Source organism: Dermacentor variabilis, chromosome 4, assembly GCF_050947875.1.
Source record: "Dermacentor variabilis isolate Ectoservices chromosome 4, ASM5094787v1, whole genome shotgun sequence".
In the NCBI taxonomy this organism is placed as follows: domain Eukaryota; kingdom Metazoa; phylum Arthropoda; class Arachnida; order Ixodida; family Ixodidae; genus Dermacentor; species Dermacentor variabilis.
Genome location: NC_134571.1, coordinates 201,632,162 through 201,649,947, shown reverse-complemented (window position 1 = coordinate 201,649,947; position 17,786 = coordinate 201,632,162). Strand labels below are relative to the sequence as shown.

Genomic DNA, 17,786 nt, shown 5'->3' with positions numbered 1-17,786 from the left:
TAGCTGGTAACATACAGGAACTCTATAGTATTAACGAGAGGGTGGCAGGTCTTGTTGTGAAACTTAATAAGAGGTACAAAATGAAGATTGTACAGGTCTACGCCCCTACATCCAGTCATGATGACCAGGAAGTCGAAAGCTTCTATGAAGACGTGGAATCGGCGATGGGTAGAGTGCAAACTAAATACACTATACTGAGGGGCGACTTTAATGCCAAGGTAGGGAAGAAGCAGGCTCGAGACAAGGCAGTGGGGGAATATGGCATAGGCACTAGGAATAGCAGGGGAGAGTTATTAGTAGAGTTTGCGGAACAGAATAATATGAGGATAATGAATACCTTCTTCCGCAAGCGGGACAGCCGAAAGTGGACCTGGAGGAGCCCGAACGGCGAGACTAGTAATGAAATAGACGTCATACTCTGTGCTAACCCTGGCATCATACAAGATGTGGACGTGCTCGGCAAGGTGCGCTGCAGTGACCACAGGATGGTAAGAACTCGAATTAGCCTAGACCTGAGGAGGGAACGAAAGAAACTGGTACATAAGAAGCCGATTAATGAGTTAGCGGTAAGAGGGAAAATAGAGGAATTCCAGATCAAGCTACAGAACAGCTATTCGGCTTTAACTCCGGAAGAGGACCTTAGTGTTGAAGCAATGAGCGACAATCTTGTGGGCATCATTAAGGAGTGTGCAATGGAAGTCGGTGGTAACTCCGTTAGGCAGGATACCAGCAAACTATCACAGGAGACGAAAGATCTGATCAAGAAACGCAAATGTATGAAAGCATCTAACCCTACAGCTAGAATAGAACTGGCAGAACTTTCGATGTTAATCAACTAGCGTAAGACAGCTGACCTAAGGAAGTATAATATGGATAGAATTGAACATGCTCTCAGGAACGGAGGAAGCCTGAAAGAAGTGAAGAAGAAACTAGGAATTGGCAAGAATCAGATGTATGCGTTAAGAGACAAAGCCGGCAATATCATTACTAATATGGATGAGATAGTTGAAGTGGCTGAGGATTTCTATAGAGATTTATACAGTACCAGTGGCACCCTCGACGATAATGGAAGAGAAATTAGTCCAGAGGAATTCGAAATCCCAAAGGTAACGCCGGAAGAAGTAAAGAAAGCCTTGGGAGATATGCAAAGGGGGAAGGCAGCTGGGGAGGATCAGGTAACAACAGATTTGTTGAAGGATGGTGGACAGATTGTTCTAGAGAAACTGGCCACCCTGTATACGCAATGCCTCATGACCTCGAGCGTACCGGAATCTTGGAAGAACGCTAACATAATCCTAATCCATAAGAAAGGGGACGCCAAAGACTTGAAAAATTATAGACCGATCAGCTTACATTGCGTTGCCTACAAACTATTTACTAAGGTAATCGCAAATAGAATCAGGAACACCTTAGACTTCTGTCAAGCAAAGGACCAGGCAGGATTCCGTAAAGGCTACTCAAAAATATATCATATTCACACTATCAATAAGGTGATAGAGAAATGTGCGGAATATAACCAACCCTTATATATAGCTTTCATTGATTACGAGAAAGCGTTTGATTCTGTCGAAACCTCAGCAGTCATAGAGGCATTACGGAATCAGGGTGTAGACGAGCCGTATGTAAAAATACTGAAAGATATCTATAGCGGCTCCACAGCCACCGTAGTCCTCCATAAAGCAAGCAACAAAATCCCAATAAAGAAAGGCGTCAGGCAGGGAGATACGGTATCTCCAATGCTATTTACAGCGTGTTTACAGGAGGTATTCAGAGACCTGGATTGGGAAGAATTGGGGATAAAATTTAATGGAGAATACCTTAGTAACTTGCGATTCGCTGATGATATTGCCTTGCTTAGTAACTCAGGGGACCAATTGCAATGCATGCTCACTGACCTGGAGAGGCAAAGCAGAAGAGTGGGTCTAAAAATTAATCTGCAGAAAACTAAAGTAATGCTTAGCAGTCTCGGAAGAGAACAGCAATTTACAATAGGCAGCGAGGCACTGGAAGTCGTAAGGGAATACATCTACTTAGGGCAGGTAGTGACGGCGGATCCGGATCATGAGACGGAAATAATCAGGAGAATAAGAATGGGCTGGGGTGCGTTTGGCAGGTATTCTCAGATCATGAACAGCAGGTTGCCATTATCCCTCAAGAGAAAAGTAAATAGTAGCTGTGTCTTACCAGTACTCACCTACGGGGCAGAAACCTGGAGGCTTACGAAAAGGGTTCTACTCAAATTGAGGACGACGCAACGAGCTATGGAAAGAAGAATGATAGGTGTAACATTAAGGGATAAGAAAAGAGCAGATTGGGTGAGGGAAGAAACGCGAGTTAATGACATCTTAGTTGAAATCAACAAAAAGAAATGGGCATGGGGAGGACATGTAATTAGGAGGGAAGATAACCGATGCTCATTAAGGGTTACGGACTGGATCCCAAGGGAAGGGAAGCGTAGCAGGGGGCGACAGAAAGTTAGGTGGGTGGATGAGATTAAGAAGTTTGCAGGCATGGCATGGCCACAATTAGTACATGACCGGGGTTGTTGGAAAAGCATGGGAGAGGCCTTTGCCCTGCAGTGGGCGTAACCAGGCTGATGATGATGATGATGATGATGATGTGTACGGAACGCTGTTGAATTAAGGAGCCACATAATAGAAGGCGTCATTTTGCTGGCGGCGTGCTTTCGTTACAAATAAGCCGCGCGCTTGACGGTGTCTCGCCCATGGGTAATCTGCGACCACTGAAGTTACGTGCAGCGCCAGTGATAGAAACTTTGCCGGAGGTATTCAGCTGCATGCTGCAAGAGGTCATTTGGGCGCATTATCTTGAACTTACCTAAAGTGCATGAGGAATCCATGTTTTATGCTGAATAAAGTATAAACCACATATAAGGAATCTTGCGCGCGAACACGAGAAGCGATGGGATGGAGTTTGCTGTTGCGTTCGCTCGTCGCCTACAAGTCGTACGCCGTGCGAGCGACGATATTGAGCGACGTCTTCCCGGTGTTGGCGGTATGAGGGCTGCAAATACGCGTCGAAACGAGAGTTACACGTGCTTTAGTAAATTAAGTTGATGTATTTTTACTGTAAAAATGTAGCAAAAAATATTTCCGAGGGCCTTGCAGTAGGTTTTTATCCTTGCACGTATAAAAATTCAATCGTTTGCTCGTTCCGCGCGACAATCGGTAGTATTTGAGCGATGTACATACATCCAGTTCCGGCTTCGCGCTATTGGCTAGTCGCTCAAAGCACTTCCAGAACACGAGCGTTGATTTCTAGATTTCCAGAACCGAGCGATCTGTTCAAGCGACGACCCGTTTTGTTGCCGAAGCCGTCGCTCGTTGCCGTCGCGCACTAAGTCGCTCTGATTGTGTTTAGCCTTAAGACTGAACTGTTTTTTCTCTTGTATTGAAATGGTGTGATTATAGGTCTGATTTTATGTCTCCTGTTGCGGTTTTCGAGCACGGTGCAAATCTGAAAGGGTGCTTATGTCTACCAGCTCGGTGAATTGTCATGCAGCGAGTTATGCATCGGCATCGAATATAACGGCTACTGTGTGGAATTACAATTGCTGGACATGCCTGTGCATTTTCTAATATGAGCTGGCGTTTCGGATTTATGGCATATGAACAGCTAAATCACACTTCCTCAGGAGGTTACAAGCGTAATGTGTGCATCTTGCTACTGCATGGCAGATCAAAATGTGTTTATTGCTTTAATATTTGTAGTGGAGAAATAAAGCATCAAAATAAAACATTGCGTTAATTCCATGTTACCAGTCGTCTGTCGTACACAAAACAAAGAGTTGGTCTAATAAGCTAATAACTTTGGTCTAACTGCAACGTTTACATGCCTTCAAAAATGTAATATGCTAGATTTCAAACTGCAGCAGTAGTCGAGTCTGTCGAAAATGAACGCCGTTGCGCACCTCATAAATGAAAATAAGTTCATGCCTGTTAATAAGCTTAGATGCAGGCCGCAGTGAACTTTCTTGTTATCATTGAAATGTGAATAAGCTTGCCATAACAAGCCTTGTTGCCCTTCCTTATAGGCACATCCAGTCATATCAATTGAACTGGAGGACCATATTTTCATCCCTACTGAGCATCAGGTTTGCAGATAGGATCCTCAAATTATGGCCTGAGCAGTGGCACAACCAAAGATGGTGCGGGAGGCACACTGGGCGCGTGCTTAGGATGTGTCACAAGTGGTGTTTGCGACACACCGGACAAATGGCGGACTTATGACGTCTGACAATATTCTATTTATTAGCAGGAGTATTTTAACATTGGTGCTGAATGAGGATGAACTGTCGGTTATTTCTTTTTTGTTTAAATCTAAAAATTTAAGTTAGTTTAGCACCTGACTGTTGCAGTCATTTAGATGTTTTGCTTGCATTTCAGTAAGAAGACTAAGAGCTAAGACTTTCTTTTAGTGCCATGACCTTGACTGTCTTGATGTTGTCTTGCACCATGTCCTCGTGTTCACTTTTGCACACGATATTTTTCAAGCACCCGCTTTATATAACGCAAGAAGGCAGCGGCAAGGATACGAGGATGTGAAAGAGCCGGTGCAGCGCGATTTCACGTAGTGCAGAGGAGCGAATGCCAAAAAAATCAAAATGCATTGGCATGCAATTTGAACGAGAAAGCTAGAATGTGGGTATAATGGGTGTACCATATGACTAAATGTCAACAAAATCAAAATACACTATGTCACACCAAGATGAAAATTGTCACGTGCTCTAGGCAGTCATCCTAACGTGGTATATTCATGTAATGTCTTTGATGGTAAATTCAAAATTAAGTAAGCTCTCTGGAAACGAATACATGTCAGCAAGTGTTGTTGAAAAGTTAGAAATATGTTTTAAAAAAAGATTAGTTTTGTGACAAGTGACTACCTTTTGTCTTGCCTCTAAACAGGTATATCCATGTGATAAAAAACAGTGGTCAATGAAATTGCATATTTGCTGAGTGACGTAACATACATACTTGCAATGAGCGCAGTGCCTGTGTTCACTGTAAAAAGCAACAGATCATGCTTGGTTAGGTGCTTACGTACATTTAACATTGAACAGCTCTAATAGCTAACATTTAATAGCACGCGAGTGCAAGGGTGCAAATACAAACCACTGTGATTCGGTATTTTAAACGCTGACATGAAGCGGACAGATTCTCATGTCTTCTCTTTTATCTATTTGTTACACATAATTTTAGAAGTATGGCTTCCTTTTAAGTTCGAGAAAGGGTTCCATTGGGGGAAGAAACTCCGATGTTTAAGAAGTCATTGTCGTTTACATGCACACTCACGAAACCAGTTCATTAGAACCGCTCGTGCCTCCCGAAGCAAAAGCAAGGAGCAATTAAGGCCTTTAATTGTGTACGCCGTGGTGCACACTTAGATCTTAGAAGCTGGAGAGTCACTTGGAATTGAAAATTATTTTTAAAATGTAAAATTGTGGTTTCTCCTTCTCTGAAATAGTCATATGATAGCTTCTGGCAGGTCTTTAATATTGCTACGGCACAATATGTGCGATCACGAAAGGCGAGCAGTGTGAAGACGACGACGACGATTAGAAGCTGAGCGACTCACGAAGATGAGCTCACCAGTTGGGATTCACTTAAGACACAGCTTCGAGACTTGTTCGGCAACCCCTACGGTCACCAACTTGCCGCGCAGAAGGCGCTTTCCGGCCGTGTGCAGACGTCAACAGAGCCCTATGTCACGTACATTCCGGACGTCTTGGCTCTGTGCCGCAAAGTTGACACCCACATGACTGAGTCAGACAATGTTTCCCACATCCTCAAAGGCATTGCCGATGACGCCTTCAACTTGCTCGTGTGCACCAACGTAGCGACGGTGGATGCTGTTATAAAAGAGTGCCACCGCCTGGAACTCGCCAAAAGCCGACGTATTGACCAGAAGTTTGCCCGTCTGCCCAACACCCCAGCGACATCTTCCTGTGCCGACGCTCCTCGTCCCAACAACACTGCTGATGTTACCAGGATCGTCCGGCGTGAGATCGAGGCAGCCTATCCGGCTGCCTTCGACTCCAGTCCCACCAACACATCTGCAGTCACGGTCTCACTGATCCAGGCAGTTGTCCGCCAGGAGTTCGAAAACATGGGTCTTCACACCATCTGCTCGGCCCATCGCCCTGATACCCGCCCGGCTTCTTCCATTCCGCCCCGTCCCGCATCTTCTTACCCACCACGTTTCCGCAACCCATCTGAATGGCGCACTGCTGACGACAAGCCCATTTGTTTCTACTGCCATCGCATCGGGCACATTTCTCGGCACTGTCGCAGTCGCTGGAGTTCCCCGATCCGGTCTACTTACACTGCCTACTCTCGCTCCCCAGGTGGCCCTTCTCGTCCCTATGCCGCACGCTCCGATAATGCCGCCACTGATTCTCCTGCAACGAACCGCCCCTATTCTCGTTCGCCTTCGCCCCAACGACGACAATCTCGCTCTCCCCGGCCCCGTCGCTCCTATTTGCCGACTCCTTTCGGACGCCGCTCCCAGCCGGCAAACTAGACGATGCAGCGCCTCGAGGTGACGCTGCATTGCTCCCTACGCCGCCAAATCCTCTACTGACGTTGCCCACTCATCTGAACCTTCTTGACGTGCAAGTCGACGGTGTTTCTGTGTCTGCACTCATAGACACTGGGGTGCATTTGTCCGTAATGAGCGCTGACCTTCGTAACCGGCTCAAGAAAATTATCACGCCCGCCACGACGCCTGTTGTCCGTGTCGCCGATGGCGGAACAGCCCCCGTTATTGGTATGTGTACCGCCCGCGTCTCCTTCGCCGATCGCTCAACAATCGTGCTATTCACAGTCATCGCCCACTGTCGCCACGACATCATCCTCGGCTTAGACTTCCTCTCCGCACATTCTGCTCTCATCGATTGTTCCGCCAGTACTCTCCGCCTTGACCTGCCTGTTCTCGATCCTGCTGAACCACACCCCAGTCGCCTCAGTTCCGCCGACTTCGTTCGCTTGCCACCTTCGGCACTGACCTACGTTGACCTAGTGTCATCCCCACCAGTCCCCGACGGTCACTACATCGCGGCTCCTATGCAAGACGTCCTCCTTACACACGGGTTCACAGTACCTCATACAGTTTTATCTATTACGGCGAATTGCGTCTGCCTGCCAGTGGTCAACTTTGGCTTGACGACACAAGTGCTGCCACGTGGGATGTCTCTGGCCCACCTTTGCTCCTCCGAGGATCACTCAGTAGCATCCACTGCAGTTGACGACACTTCATCCGATACTCCTCTACCATCGCAGTCGGCAAATTGTACCATCGCTGACTTCCGGAAAATGATTGCCCCCGACTTGCCGTCCGAGCACGCTCGTGAACTCTACCGCGTTCTGTTTTCCTACCACGATATTTTTGACTTTAACGATCGTCCTTTGGTCCAAACTACAGCTGTCAAACATCGCAATAATACCGGCGATGCCCCTCCTATTCATCGCCGCCCGTATCGAGTGTCACCAGCTTAGCGTCAAGTTATTCACGCAGAAGTTCGCAAAATGCTTGCCAAGAACATTATTGAACCACCATATAGTCCATGGGCGTCACCTGTAGTACTGGTCAAAAAGAAGGATGGCTCATGGCGCTTTTGCGTGGATTATCGGCACCTTAATAGGGTTACCAAAAAGGACGTGTATCCCCTACCTCGGATTGATGACGCCCTTGACTGCCTCCGCGGTGCTCGCTATTTCTCCTCTATTGACCTTCGCTCCGGCTACTGGCAGATTGCCGTGGACGATCTCGACCGCGAGAAGACTGCTTTTGTCACACCCGACGGTCTTCATCAATTCAAAGTGATGCCGTTCGGTCTATGTAACGCCCCTGCCACTTTTGAACGCATGATGGACTCTCTTCTTCACGGATTCAAATGGTCCACGTGCCTGTGCTACCTGGACGACGTTATCGTATTCTCCCCAACGTTCGCTACGCACCTCGAGCGCCTCTCAGCAGTCCTGGACGTTTTTCGTCGAGCCGGTCTGCAACTCAACGCATCCAAGTGCCAATTCGGCCGTCGCCAGATTACCGTCCTTGGACATCTCGTTGACGCGAACGGAGTGCAACCGGACCCAGGCAAGATCCATGCTGTTGCGCACTTCCCTGTTCCCAAGTGTGTGAAGGATGTGCGCAGCTTCATCGGCCTTTGTTCGTACTTCCGCCGTTTCGTGAGAAATTTCGCGGCCATAGCACGACCACTAACCGAGCTTTTGAAAAAAGACGCCCCTTTCCAGTGGGGCGATAACGAGGCCTCTGCATTCTCACATCTAATCGACATTCTCACAACGCCTCCCGTTCTGGCCCATTTCGATCCTTCTGCGCCTACTGAAGACCGTACTGATGCCAGCGGTCACGGAATTGGCGCGGTACTTGCACAACGCCAGCGTGGCCACGTCCGGGTTATCGCTTACGCCAGCAGGCTCCTCTCACCCGCGGAGCGCAACTATTCCATCACTGAGCGTGAGTGTCTGGCCCTAGTTTGGGCGGTTGCGAAATTCCGCCCATACTTATATGGCCGATCCTTTTCCGTTGTCACAGACCATCACGCGCTTTGCTGGTTATGCTCACTGAAAGATCCTACAGGACGACTTGGTCGCTGGGCCTTACGCCTCCAAGAATATTCGTATACTGTCACTTATAAATCTGGCCGACTACACAAGGACGCTGACTGCCTGTCTCGCTACCCGGTCGACGAGCCTGACGACGCCGACAGTAGTAGCGCCAACGGCATTTTCTCTGTGTCTGCCTTCGCTAACATCGCCGATGAGCAGTACCGAGACCTATCGCTGCGAGCACTTATCGAGCGTCTGCGTTCTACACCTACCGACGCATCCGTTCGCCGTTATGTCCTCCTGGGCGGCATTCTGTATCGTAGGAACTTCCTCCCTGACGGCTCTGACCTTCTTCTTGTCGTGCCAAAACAGCTACGACAGACTGTGCTCTTTGAGATGCATGACTCACCCACTGCAGGACATCTTGGGGTAACCCGCACATACGACCGCGTCCGCCGCCGCTTCTATTGGCCTGGTCTCGCTCGCTCCGTTCGACGCTATGTTGCTGCCTGTGATCCCTGCCAGCGTCGGAAAACACCTCAGGTGCTACCTGCCGGTCATCTCCAGCCGATCACCGTCCCTGTGGAACCGTTCTTTCGTGTTGGCTTAGACCTGCTCGGTCCCTTTCCCACGTCATCCTCTTGGAAAAAATGGGTAGCCGTCGGAACTGATTACGCCACCCGATACGCTATAACGCGGACTCACCCTACCACTTGCGCCACTGACGTCGCGGACTTTCTTTTGCGGGACATTATCTTGCTTCATAGCGCCCAGCGACTGCTGCTTACTGACCGTGGTCGCAACTTTCTCCCGAAAGTTATCGCCGACATTGTGCGTTCCTGCTCCATTCAACACAAGCTGACTACCTCATACCATCCTCAAACCAATGGCCTGACAGAGCGGTTAAACCGTACTCTTACCGATATGCTGTCCAAGTACGTTTCCACGGACCACCACGACTGGGACATTGCCCTTCCTTACGTAACATTTGCGTACAATTCTTCCAGGCACGACACCGCTGGATTTTATCCATTTTATCTACTGTACGGTCGCGAACCTACCTTGCCCTTAGACACGGCAATTTCTCCTGCTGCGGTCTCAAGAAGCGAGTATGCGCGCGACGCCATCGCCCTCGCCGACCATGCACGCCAGCATGCCCGTGCTCGACTGACGGCCTCACAAACCACTCAGCAGTATCAGTACAACGCCCGCCATCGTGACGTACATTTTTCGCCTGGTGCGCTCGTGCTCCTGTGGTCGCCCACTCGTCACGTCGGACTTTCAGAGAAGCTCCTTTCGCGATACACAGGGCCCTACCGCGTGCTGCGCCAGGTGACGCCTGTGACTTACGAAATTGCTCCTGTGGGTTCAACCTCGTCCTCTCCTCTGGCATCTAGTGATGTCGTACACGTCAGTAGGCTCAAGGCCTACTACACTGCTTCCGAGTCCGATCTCTAGTCGCTCCGGGACGGCGCTTTTGCCGCCGGGGGTAGTGCTACGGCACAATATGTGCGATCACGAAAGGCGAGCAGTGTGAAGACGACGACGACGATTAGAAGCTAGCGCGGGCTGTTGCCTCTTGGCCAAGCGCAGCGTATTGCCTTGTATATATACTTGTAAATAGCTTTTCGTCAGTGTCTTCCTACTTAACAATATTGTGATTAGGGTGACTCGATCTACTTGCCAACCAAGTATGCTAGTGGAGGTAGAGATGCGTTCAATGCAAAGAACCGAGATCATCTGAGTAGAACACTTGTTCATCAATTGGCGGATGTGAACATATTTTGTTAAGCAAAAGCTCCTTAGTTTCATGGCTTCTGTAAACATAAATTTTATAAGGCAAAATAAAGTAAAGCATTTTTGCTCATGGTAAATTTCTGGACTTAAGATTGAGTGCACATTGAGGTGATGTATTAATATTCCCAGACACATACGTACTTGTTTTGAGACGAAAATTCTGTGAAGCGCGATATTTTCTTACTTTAGCGCACGTTAACTACTTCAGTAGGAAAAAAGCTTTGGTTTCAGGTAGTTGGTTTATTGTGCAAGTGTATGCAAAGGCGCATGCAAAATCCACGTGCATGGAAGGGATATGTGATACAGGATGGAGCCATTCTCAATTTATGTTTTGCTTCTTTCTTTGTCTTTTTCGTGAACTTCTTTGCCTCTATTTATGCTTATGTCGCCTTTGATGCATCCTATTCATCACATCGGATTTTTGGTCCACATCTGAAGCCATGCTATACTTTATCAAGTTAGATTGCATATTCAACGAGTCACAATAGCTGATCCTGTAAGTATGCAAGCTGCTCCTCAGAAGTATAGCATTCTTACCGTAATGGGAATGAAAAGCTACCATATATGACAAGAAATTTGATGCGCGAGATTTTAATACGAATGCTCCTTGCAGTTTTTTACTCATTGGCTAGACACTAGACAATATTGCAAATTTAATTTAATTTATTTGTGAGAAAGTGTAACGGATCAGTCCCAACAGCACCAGGAAACTACTTTCGTGAGGAGGCCAACTGAATAGGAAATGTGACACGCCTCTGTACCGCTTTGAGACCGGGCGGGATATTGCTGCTCATTTCTAAATGCAGTGTAATCTCATTCAAGAACATCCATACGCTGTACAGGACGTTATGGAATGAGCTGCTGTCTTAGAATATGGCACACAAAAGTTTTCTTGCACAATTTATCTACATCACCAGCCCCATGCTTACCAGCTCATCTTGTAACCTCTGCCTATAAGCGCATTCGTTTTGTGCCAGAAATGCATTTTCTGGCCAGTATTGTGACGCATATTTCTCTTCGATCATAGTTTCAATACTTTGTGAGTTTGCACGCGTTTGTTCTATGTTTAACTTCCCATTGTATACTTTATTTTTCAAAAGAAGGAGCCAAATGAAATTAAACGATAATTATACACTGTAATACTGATGGAACTTTAGATAATATACTTATGTTTTATTACAAGATGTGTTCTAAAGTTTATGGGCATCATTGTAATCTGATTTTATGTTTGTCAGTATGCTTCTCAAATTATTTTTCAGTTTGTCTTGTGACTGATCAATAAAGATTTTGACCTTTTAATAGATAAAATATTTTATTTGAGTAACTAGGTGACTACGGATTACATCCCATTCACCAAGCAAAAGTGCAGGAGCTGCTTATGAAGGAATGAAATATTCCCCACATGCTAGTATTGCGAATACCTTCTAACATGACCATGTATCTACATCGTGCCTTCGCGCTATTGGGAAGAGTACTAGCACTCTGTTCTGAAGGAGTACAAGTACTCTGTTTGAGGGAGTAGAAACACTCGGCTTGGAGGAGTTGAAGTACTCGGTTCGAAGGAGTAGAAGCGCTGTCTGGGGGAGTACTATTACCCCTGTGGGGAGAGTATTGGCACTCTGCGGAAGAGTACTAGCATCCCTTGCGGTGGAGGAACAAAACCCTGTCAGCAGGAGTTGGCCTACTCTTTCTGAAGGAGGGTCGATCTACTCTCGAAAAGAGTGAAATATGGGACAAGGAGCTACTCCCACAAAGGGAGTGCCCGGAACTCTGTTTTTAGAGTGTACGTATTTTCATCTTGCGATATATTGCATGGTAGGCGCGGACAATCTGTCTCGTGTGGTACGTTGCAAACTGCCTCACTAGCAGGGCGATCGCGAGAGGCAGTGCGTGTGTGACGCGTGGTTGCGATTGATAGCAGCCGCTGATGCAGCTTTTCGTTTCCATATATAGTATCAGTGGACGTGCTCGCCGCATGCCATTGGTGAACAGATGACAGCGCGCTACTATGGTGCCTTTTTGTAATCGTCGTCGCCGCAAACTCCCATCTTGCGCGGCACACTTCTCACGCTTTCACCACACCCTCATCCTCTGCTTTCCTCCTCGTGCTGTCTTCGCTAGCGCCGTCTTTCATCCCGCGTTGCGCTCCGCATTCGCATTTTCATCCTTTGTTGCAATCGTTCGCTCGGTTACGTCAAGTGACGCCGACGGCAAACGCAGGAACGGGCGCCTAAGAGCTGCGCTCTAAAAGGCAGTGGTCACCGCCTAGGAAAGTTTGTCGCCAAAGAGACAAGAAAGTCGCTATAATGGCAACACTGTGAGTGACCTCGCACACTCAGGTAATTATGCGTTAAAGATATAGGAAATTTGCCCATTTCCACATAGATATTTCAGGCGAGCATAGCCATAGACAAGGCTTCCATGACGTCCTCGAACTTTACCATGCATACAACGCCTCTGCTACAGACGGTAATCGAAGCAAGCTGCTAAAGAACACCTATACTACATGCCGCGATTTTTTTTTTGCGCAGGGTCAGCAGGGAGTCACTGAAGTACTCGAGTGCATCCGCCGGGAGCTCGACAACTGCCTGGCACTAATAGGTGAGAGCGTTAAAGCGAAAAGCTTTCCTTGACTCTTGAGCCGGTTTTCGTGGTTGGTAGTCGGAGGTTGGACATCTGCCGCGGTTACAAAGGCGCTTGCACTCGTGAAACTGAGTTGAAAGAAAATTTATTCGCCCATAGACGCGTACGACAGTGGCATGTATCAATACAGGTACGCGGATTAACTGCAGCATAACGTATCGTGCATCACACTCGACAAGTTACAGGCGCGTTTGTCACCGAATGCTGACCATTTAGCTCTTTGAGAAGCACGTGCTGTCCACCAGTACTACAGATGTACTGCTTAACGACGCCCTACAGAATTACGCAACGTAACAAGAATCGCTGCCTTCTCCGCTTTATTTTCTCCTAGTCCTCCGCCTCCTCTTAAATAACTGGCGACAAAATTTCTTGTTTTCAAATTAAGGTCTGTGTGAATATCACTTCGGCTATGCATGTCCTGTACAGGCGGCAGTGGGAGATTGGCAGAGCCGCAGTGACCTGCCATTTTGTTCTAACAGACCGAAAAGAAGTTGCTCTTAGCGCTGCCTCGTAACCCCTTAAATTTCGCAACAAGATTGCACTATTTGGCCTACGTCATTCAATGCGTCTTTTGGCATCGTTGTTAATCTTCATCTGTAGTATTAGTGGTCGACAGGCAGTCGAACGGCTAAACCCTTCCACGTATCTGTAGCTACATGCTCACCTCCAGTGCGCGTACGGTGGTAGTTTTTGCAGGTTCTTTTAGCGCAAACCATACATGAAAATATACCACGTGTGGTATTAGGATGTCAACGAAGGCGTGCGATATTGTCGCGAGACTGGAGCAAAAAATAAAGCTGCGTCAAGCGCAAAATCTTTAAAAGTATTCCTATACTAACAGCAGATATAACGGGAGTGCAGGTGAGACAAAAACAAAGATTAGAGGACGACTGGACACGCGCTGACTTCCAGCAGACGTTCGAACTTCAGTTTGATGTGAGCTCCTCTCCAGTTTTCCTCTCGTCTCTGTTTTTGGGCCAACCGTTCCTTTGACATCAGTGAGGTACTCAATGGCGCCCCTCCCAAACAAACTCTCTGCTCACGGACCACTATCTGCACTAAGTACACGGAAACGATTGACGCACCCTGCACAAGCGCGGTTCCGGCTATCGGATAAGCCCCAGAACCTTTGGAATCGCCTCCATATCGAACCAACCTTTACCCGATCCCTCGCATCTACTTCTGTCTAAATACGTCCCCAGTCCTTAGCAGAGTAACTCACTTCGCTGCCCCTATTACTAAAGCTTCACCAAGGAGTTCTGGCAAGGCGTATAGATGCGCTCTTGTACACTTAACGTCAGACCAGACGCTCCGAGATAACAAGTGTTTTCTCTCTCTATCTCTTTGTGTTTGTCTCAGTTGTGCTGGTAGAACAACCATGTACTGCTACAAACTCGTGCAAGTTCCCGTTTTCGTTAGAACAAGAGCATAGGTCCCTCAGAATGATCTGCATGGGAATGAACAGCTTGAAATAAGTTTTCCGTTCTCTTTTTCATATCATCAAGCAATGAACGAGGCGCACATGCTACGTTTCGACTAATCAAATGGAGCAGTGTATTAGCGCTTCTTTTGTCGTCTTCCTATTTGTGTTCGTCTTGCTGCGCTGTCTCGCACTCCAGAAGCATCTCGATTAACATAAGAATTTCCTATGCAGGTTGTTCCGACGTGGAAAAGCTACATCGTGGCTTCCTGAGGCGCAGCGCCGTTTCCTTCCGTGAGCACACCATCTCGACACCGCACGAGTTTGCCACAAGTTTCTCTTCATGAAAAACAGAAATGTTGTGCAGCTTTTATGTGCGGTTTTAAGTTCGCAGATTCATGTTTGTGTATAGTACAAAGAAGCTACACGCGTGAAAGGCCAACTGCAACAAAACGTTCGACCCCGTAAAGAACCTAATTTCAGATAGTGCAGATATAGAAAAGCTTCCGTGCAAAATTTTTTGTTTGAAATACGAGTAGATGCGTCGCGGAAAGCTAGCAAAAATAGCCGTTTTTGACGATGAAACTGACAAAAAACACAGGCACTGCAACTCGCCGTAAATTACGCATGACATAGAACGTGCGGCTTCCAAGCATGATCTCGGAGGCCTCTGAGATTATTCGGCTCCCGCGGTTGCCCGCGGCGCGCTGAAATTCTCGGAGGTGACGTGCTGGGATTTACGTCATATGTGCTCACCACTAGGTTCATGCGTCGTCTGTTTATGTGCTATTTAAAACATTCTAATAAGTGGTTCAGCAGAGCAAGCGAGTTGGAATCAATATACAGCTAAGCTTTCTGTGAGTACAGAAAGAGTCGAAGCATAAGTACACGCACCCCCCCCCCCCCTACCCCCACCTCTCTGCACACACGTACACAAGCGCGAGCGCACACAAATTATACCGAGCCTTTCGGTAAGCGGAGTTACTGACTACTAGCTAGTACGAAGGACGCCTTGAACGCATCATGGTTACAGAGGCAGCATGCACATACGTACGTAACGAAATTCGTGTCCATTCTATCCGCCAGAAGAGTTTAGTTGCTCATTACCGTGCAGCCGCGTATGCGCGAAGGAGAACTTCGTAGTTCTTTTTTATTCTTTCCTCCACACGGCTGGCGCTACCCCTGCCGCGGATGCGCTGAGGCGACCGCCATCTGGTCGTGGCGGAAGGATCGCAAAGGCGCGCGCGGTATGCGTACTCCACTGTGACTGGTTGGCCTATACGACAAGAGAATAGCCAGGCCCACGGTTACGACAACCGGCGAGGTGCGCAATGAAAGCGTCGCTTTCAAGAATTAGAGGATTACGAACTCTGCAGTCTTGAAAATATTGCTTCAGTTATTTATATTACTAATTTATAACCAATTTAGGCAAAATGAAGTTTCGCTGCAGTTGGCCTTTCAGTTTTCATGCTGGTGTTCTACGTACTTTTCAGCCGGGTACCCACAACACCAGTGTATTGGGCCGAAATAAAATACGAATGGAATAGATAACAAAACGTCCAGAATTCATCTCAGCTACTCTTTCTAGGAGGAGTTAAAGGGACGAAGAGTTACAATGAAATGTTGATCATCAGGCCAGGAAAAAGTGCGTGTACACTCAATAAAAATGTTGCACAGTGCACGGTTCTATAGTAGCCTTGATTCCAGCGCAATGTTGTAGAAAGAACCCATTGAGGCTGGTGAAATGAGGCAGCAAGATGACAAGAGAAGGCAGCAACTGTGGCTGTGGTAGTAATTGAAGCATGCACTTGGTACAGGGTCAATACTTGAATGACCATCAATGTGCATAAACCGGAGAAGTTCTTGCCATAATACGAACACGAGGTCAAGACCCGAAGGGAAGGCCTGCTTGCTTGGTCAGTCTCAAGATAAATTATGCAACTTACTGGTAGAATAAGTCAGATGCGGGACCAGCACTAACGTGAGTATAAAATACTTCTGTTGAGGTAGAAATCGTCACCTTTTACTGAACACGTAACTAGTAACGTCCAGGCACACCCTGTATGGCTTGTCCCCGCGTTAGCTATACATTGCATAATTTATTGTAACGCTGAACGCATACCTGTTCGTTGTTGTGCTTATGTGAGCTTGCTATCTGCGTAAGGCGGATCGCCAAAAAAGCTATTAACAAAGCTTCCGTAGACGTCATAATTGAAATGCGTTTAGCTCTATTTGCCTGCTTCAGCCGTTTTGAATCTATCTATCTATCTATCTATCTATCTATCTATCTATCTATCTATCTATCTATCTATCTATCTATCTATCTATCTATCTATCTATCTATCTATCTATCTATCTATCTATCTATCTATCTATCTATCTATCTATCTATCTATCTATCTATCTATCTATCTATCTATCTATCTATCTATCTATCTATCTATCTATCTATCTATCTATCTATCTATCTATCTATCTATCTATCTATCTATCTATCTATCTATCTATCTATCTATCTATCTATCTATCTATCTGGTGGCGCAGGGGAGACCCCGCGCCACCCGGCTAGTCCCACGTAGGGGCCGTCAAGCTCGGTTTGGTCGTTCAGTTCGGGGCTGCCCAAGAGCGCAGCCCACCTATCCCCGCTGAAGGAGGAGCCGATGGCTTCACACTCCCACAACATATGGTCCGATGTTGCCGTTAGTCCACAGGCAGGGCAGTCCGCACTGGGATACCTTTCACTGTATACCTAGTGGCCCAAATTACCGCCAGCTTGGGTCACTAGGTATGTGTTTATGGTATAAAAGTTATAAACAGGGGTAAGCTCCTTGTGGTCGTTACGCCGTCGAGCTCGTTCCATCGCCGCCATTCCAGCATAGTGACCTGACGCTCATGCCGTCCTCGTCGCGCCTTCTATGCCAACCCACTGGGCCATGTTGTTTAACTGTTGCATCCACTAGGAATGTGCTTGAGGTAGTGATGCCGTCGTTGTGTTGCATCGTCGTCACTCCAGCTTCGTCATCGGACTCTTGTAATGCCGTCATCACGCCAACGTCCTGATACAGGCTTAGTGATGCAGTCATTTTTCTCCTCATGCCATGGTCATGTCATCGTGGTCATTTTGTCGTCCTAATCCATACGTTGTCCTATGATCGTCGCGATTTCATCGGCAATTTCATTGCTGTCAACGTCATCTATCGACTCTCGTTTTGCCGGCTTCGTCACGCGGTCGCTTCGGCATTGTCGTCACTTAAGCAAGCCATGCCGTTGTCATACCGCCTTCGTCCGTAGCATCGACGGCAGTCCTTGGTCGTTTTGCCGCAATCATGCTGTCG

General features: G+C 47.3%; 1 protein-coding gene across 7 annotated transcripts in view; it reads left to right on the top strand.

The window, feature by feature from the left end:
• The window catches only part of LOC142580050 (2-Hydroxyacid oxidase 1-like), a 134,551-nt gene extending 118,421 nt beyond the window's left edge, over positions 1 to 16,130 (top strand). For 6 of the 7 annotated variants that reach the window (XM_075690808.1, XM_075690802.1, XM_075690804.1 and 3 more), the window contains 2 exons: positions 12,920 to 12,989; positions 14,686 to 16,130. In XM_075690808.1, coding sequence (XP_075546923.1) covers positions 12,920 to 12,989; positions 14,686 to 14,798 — 183 coding nt within the window. In that variant the 3' untranslated portion in view covers positions 14,799 to 16,130. The remainder of the gene's footprint in view (positions 1 to 12,919; positions 12,990 to 14,685) is intronic. The other variant, XM_075690807.1, reaches the window with a different exon arrangement.
• The last annotated feature ends 1,656 nt before the right edge of the window (positions 16,131 to 17,786 follow it).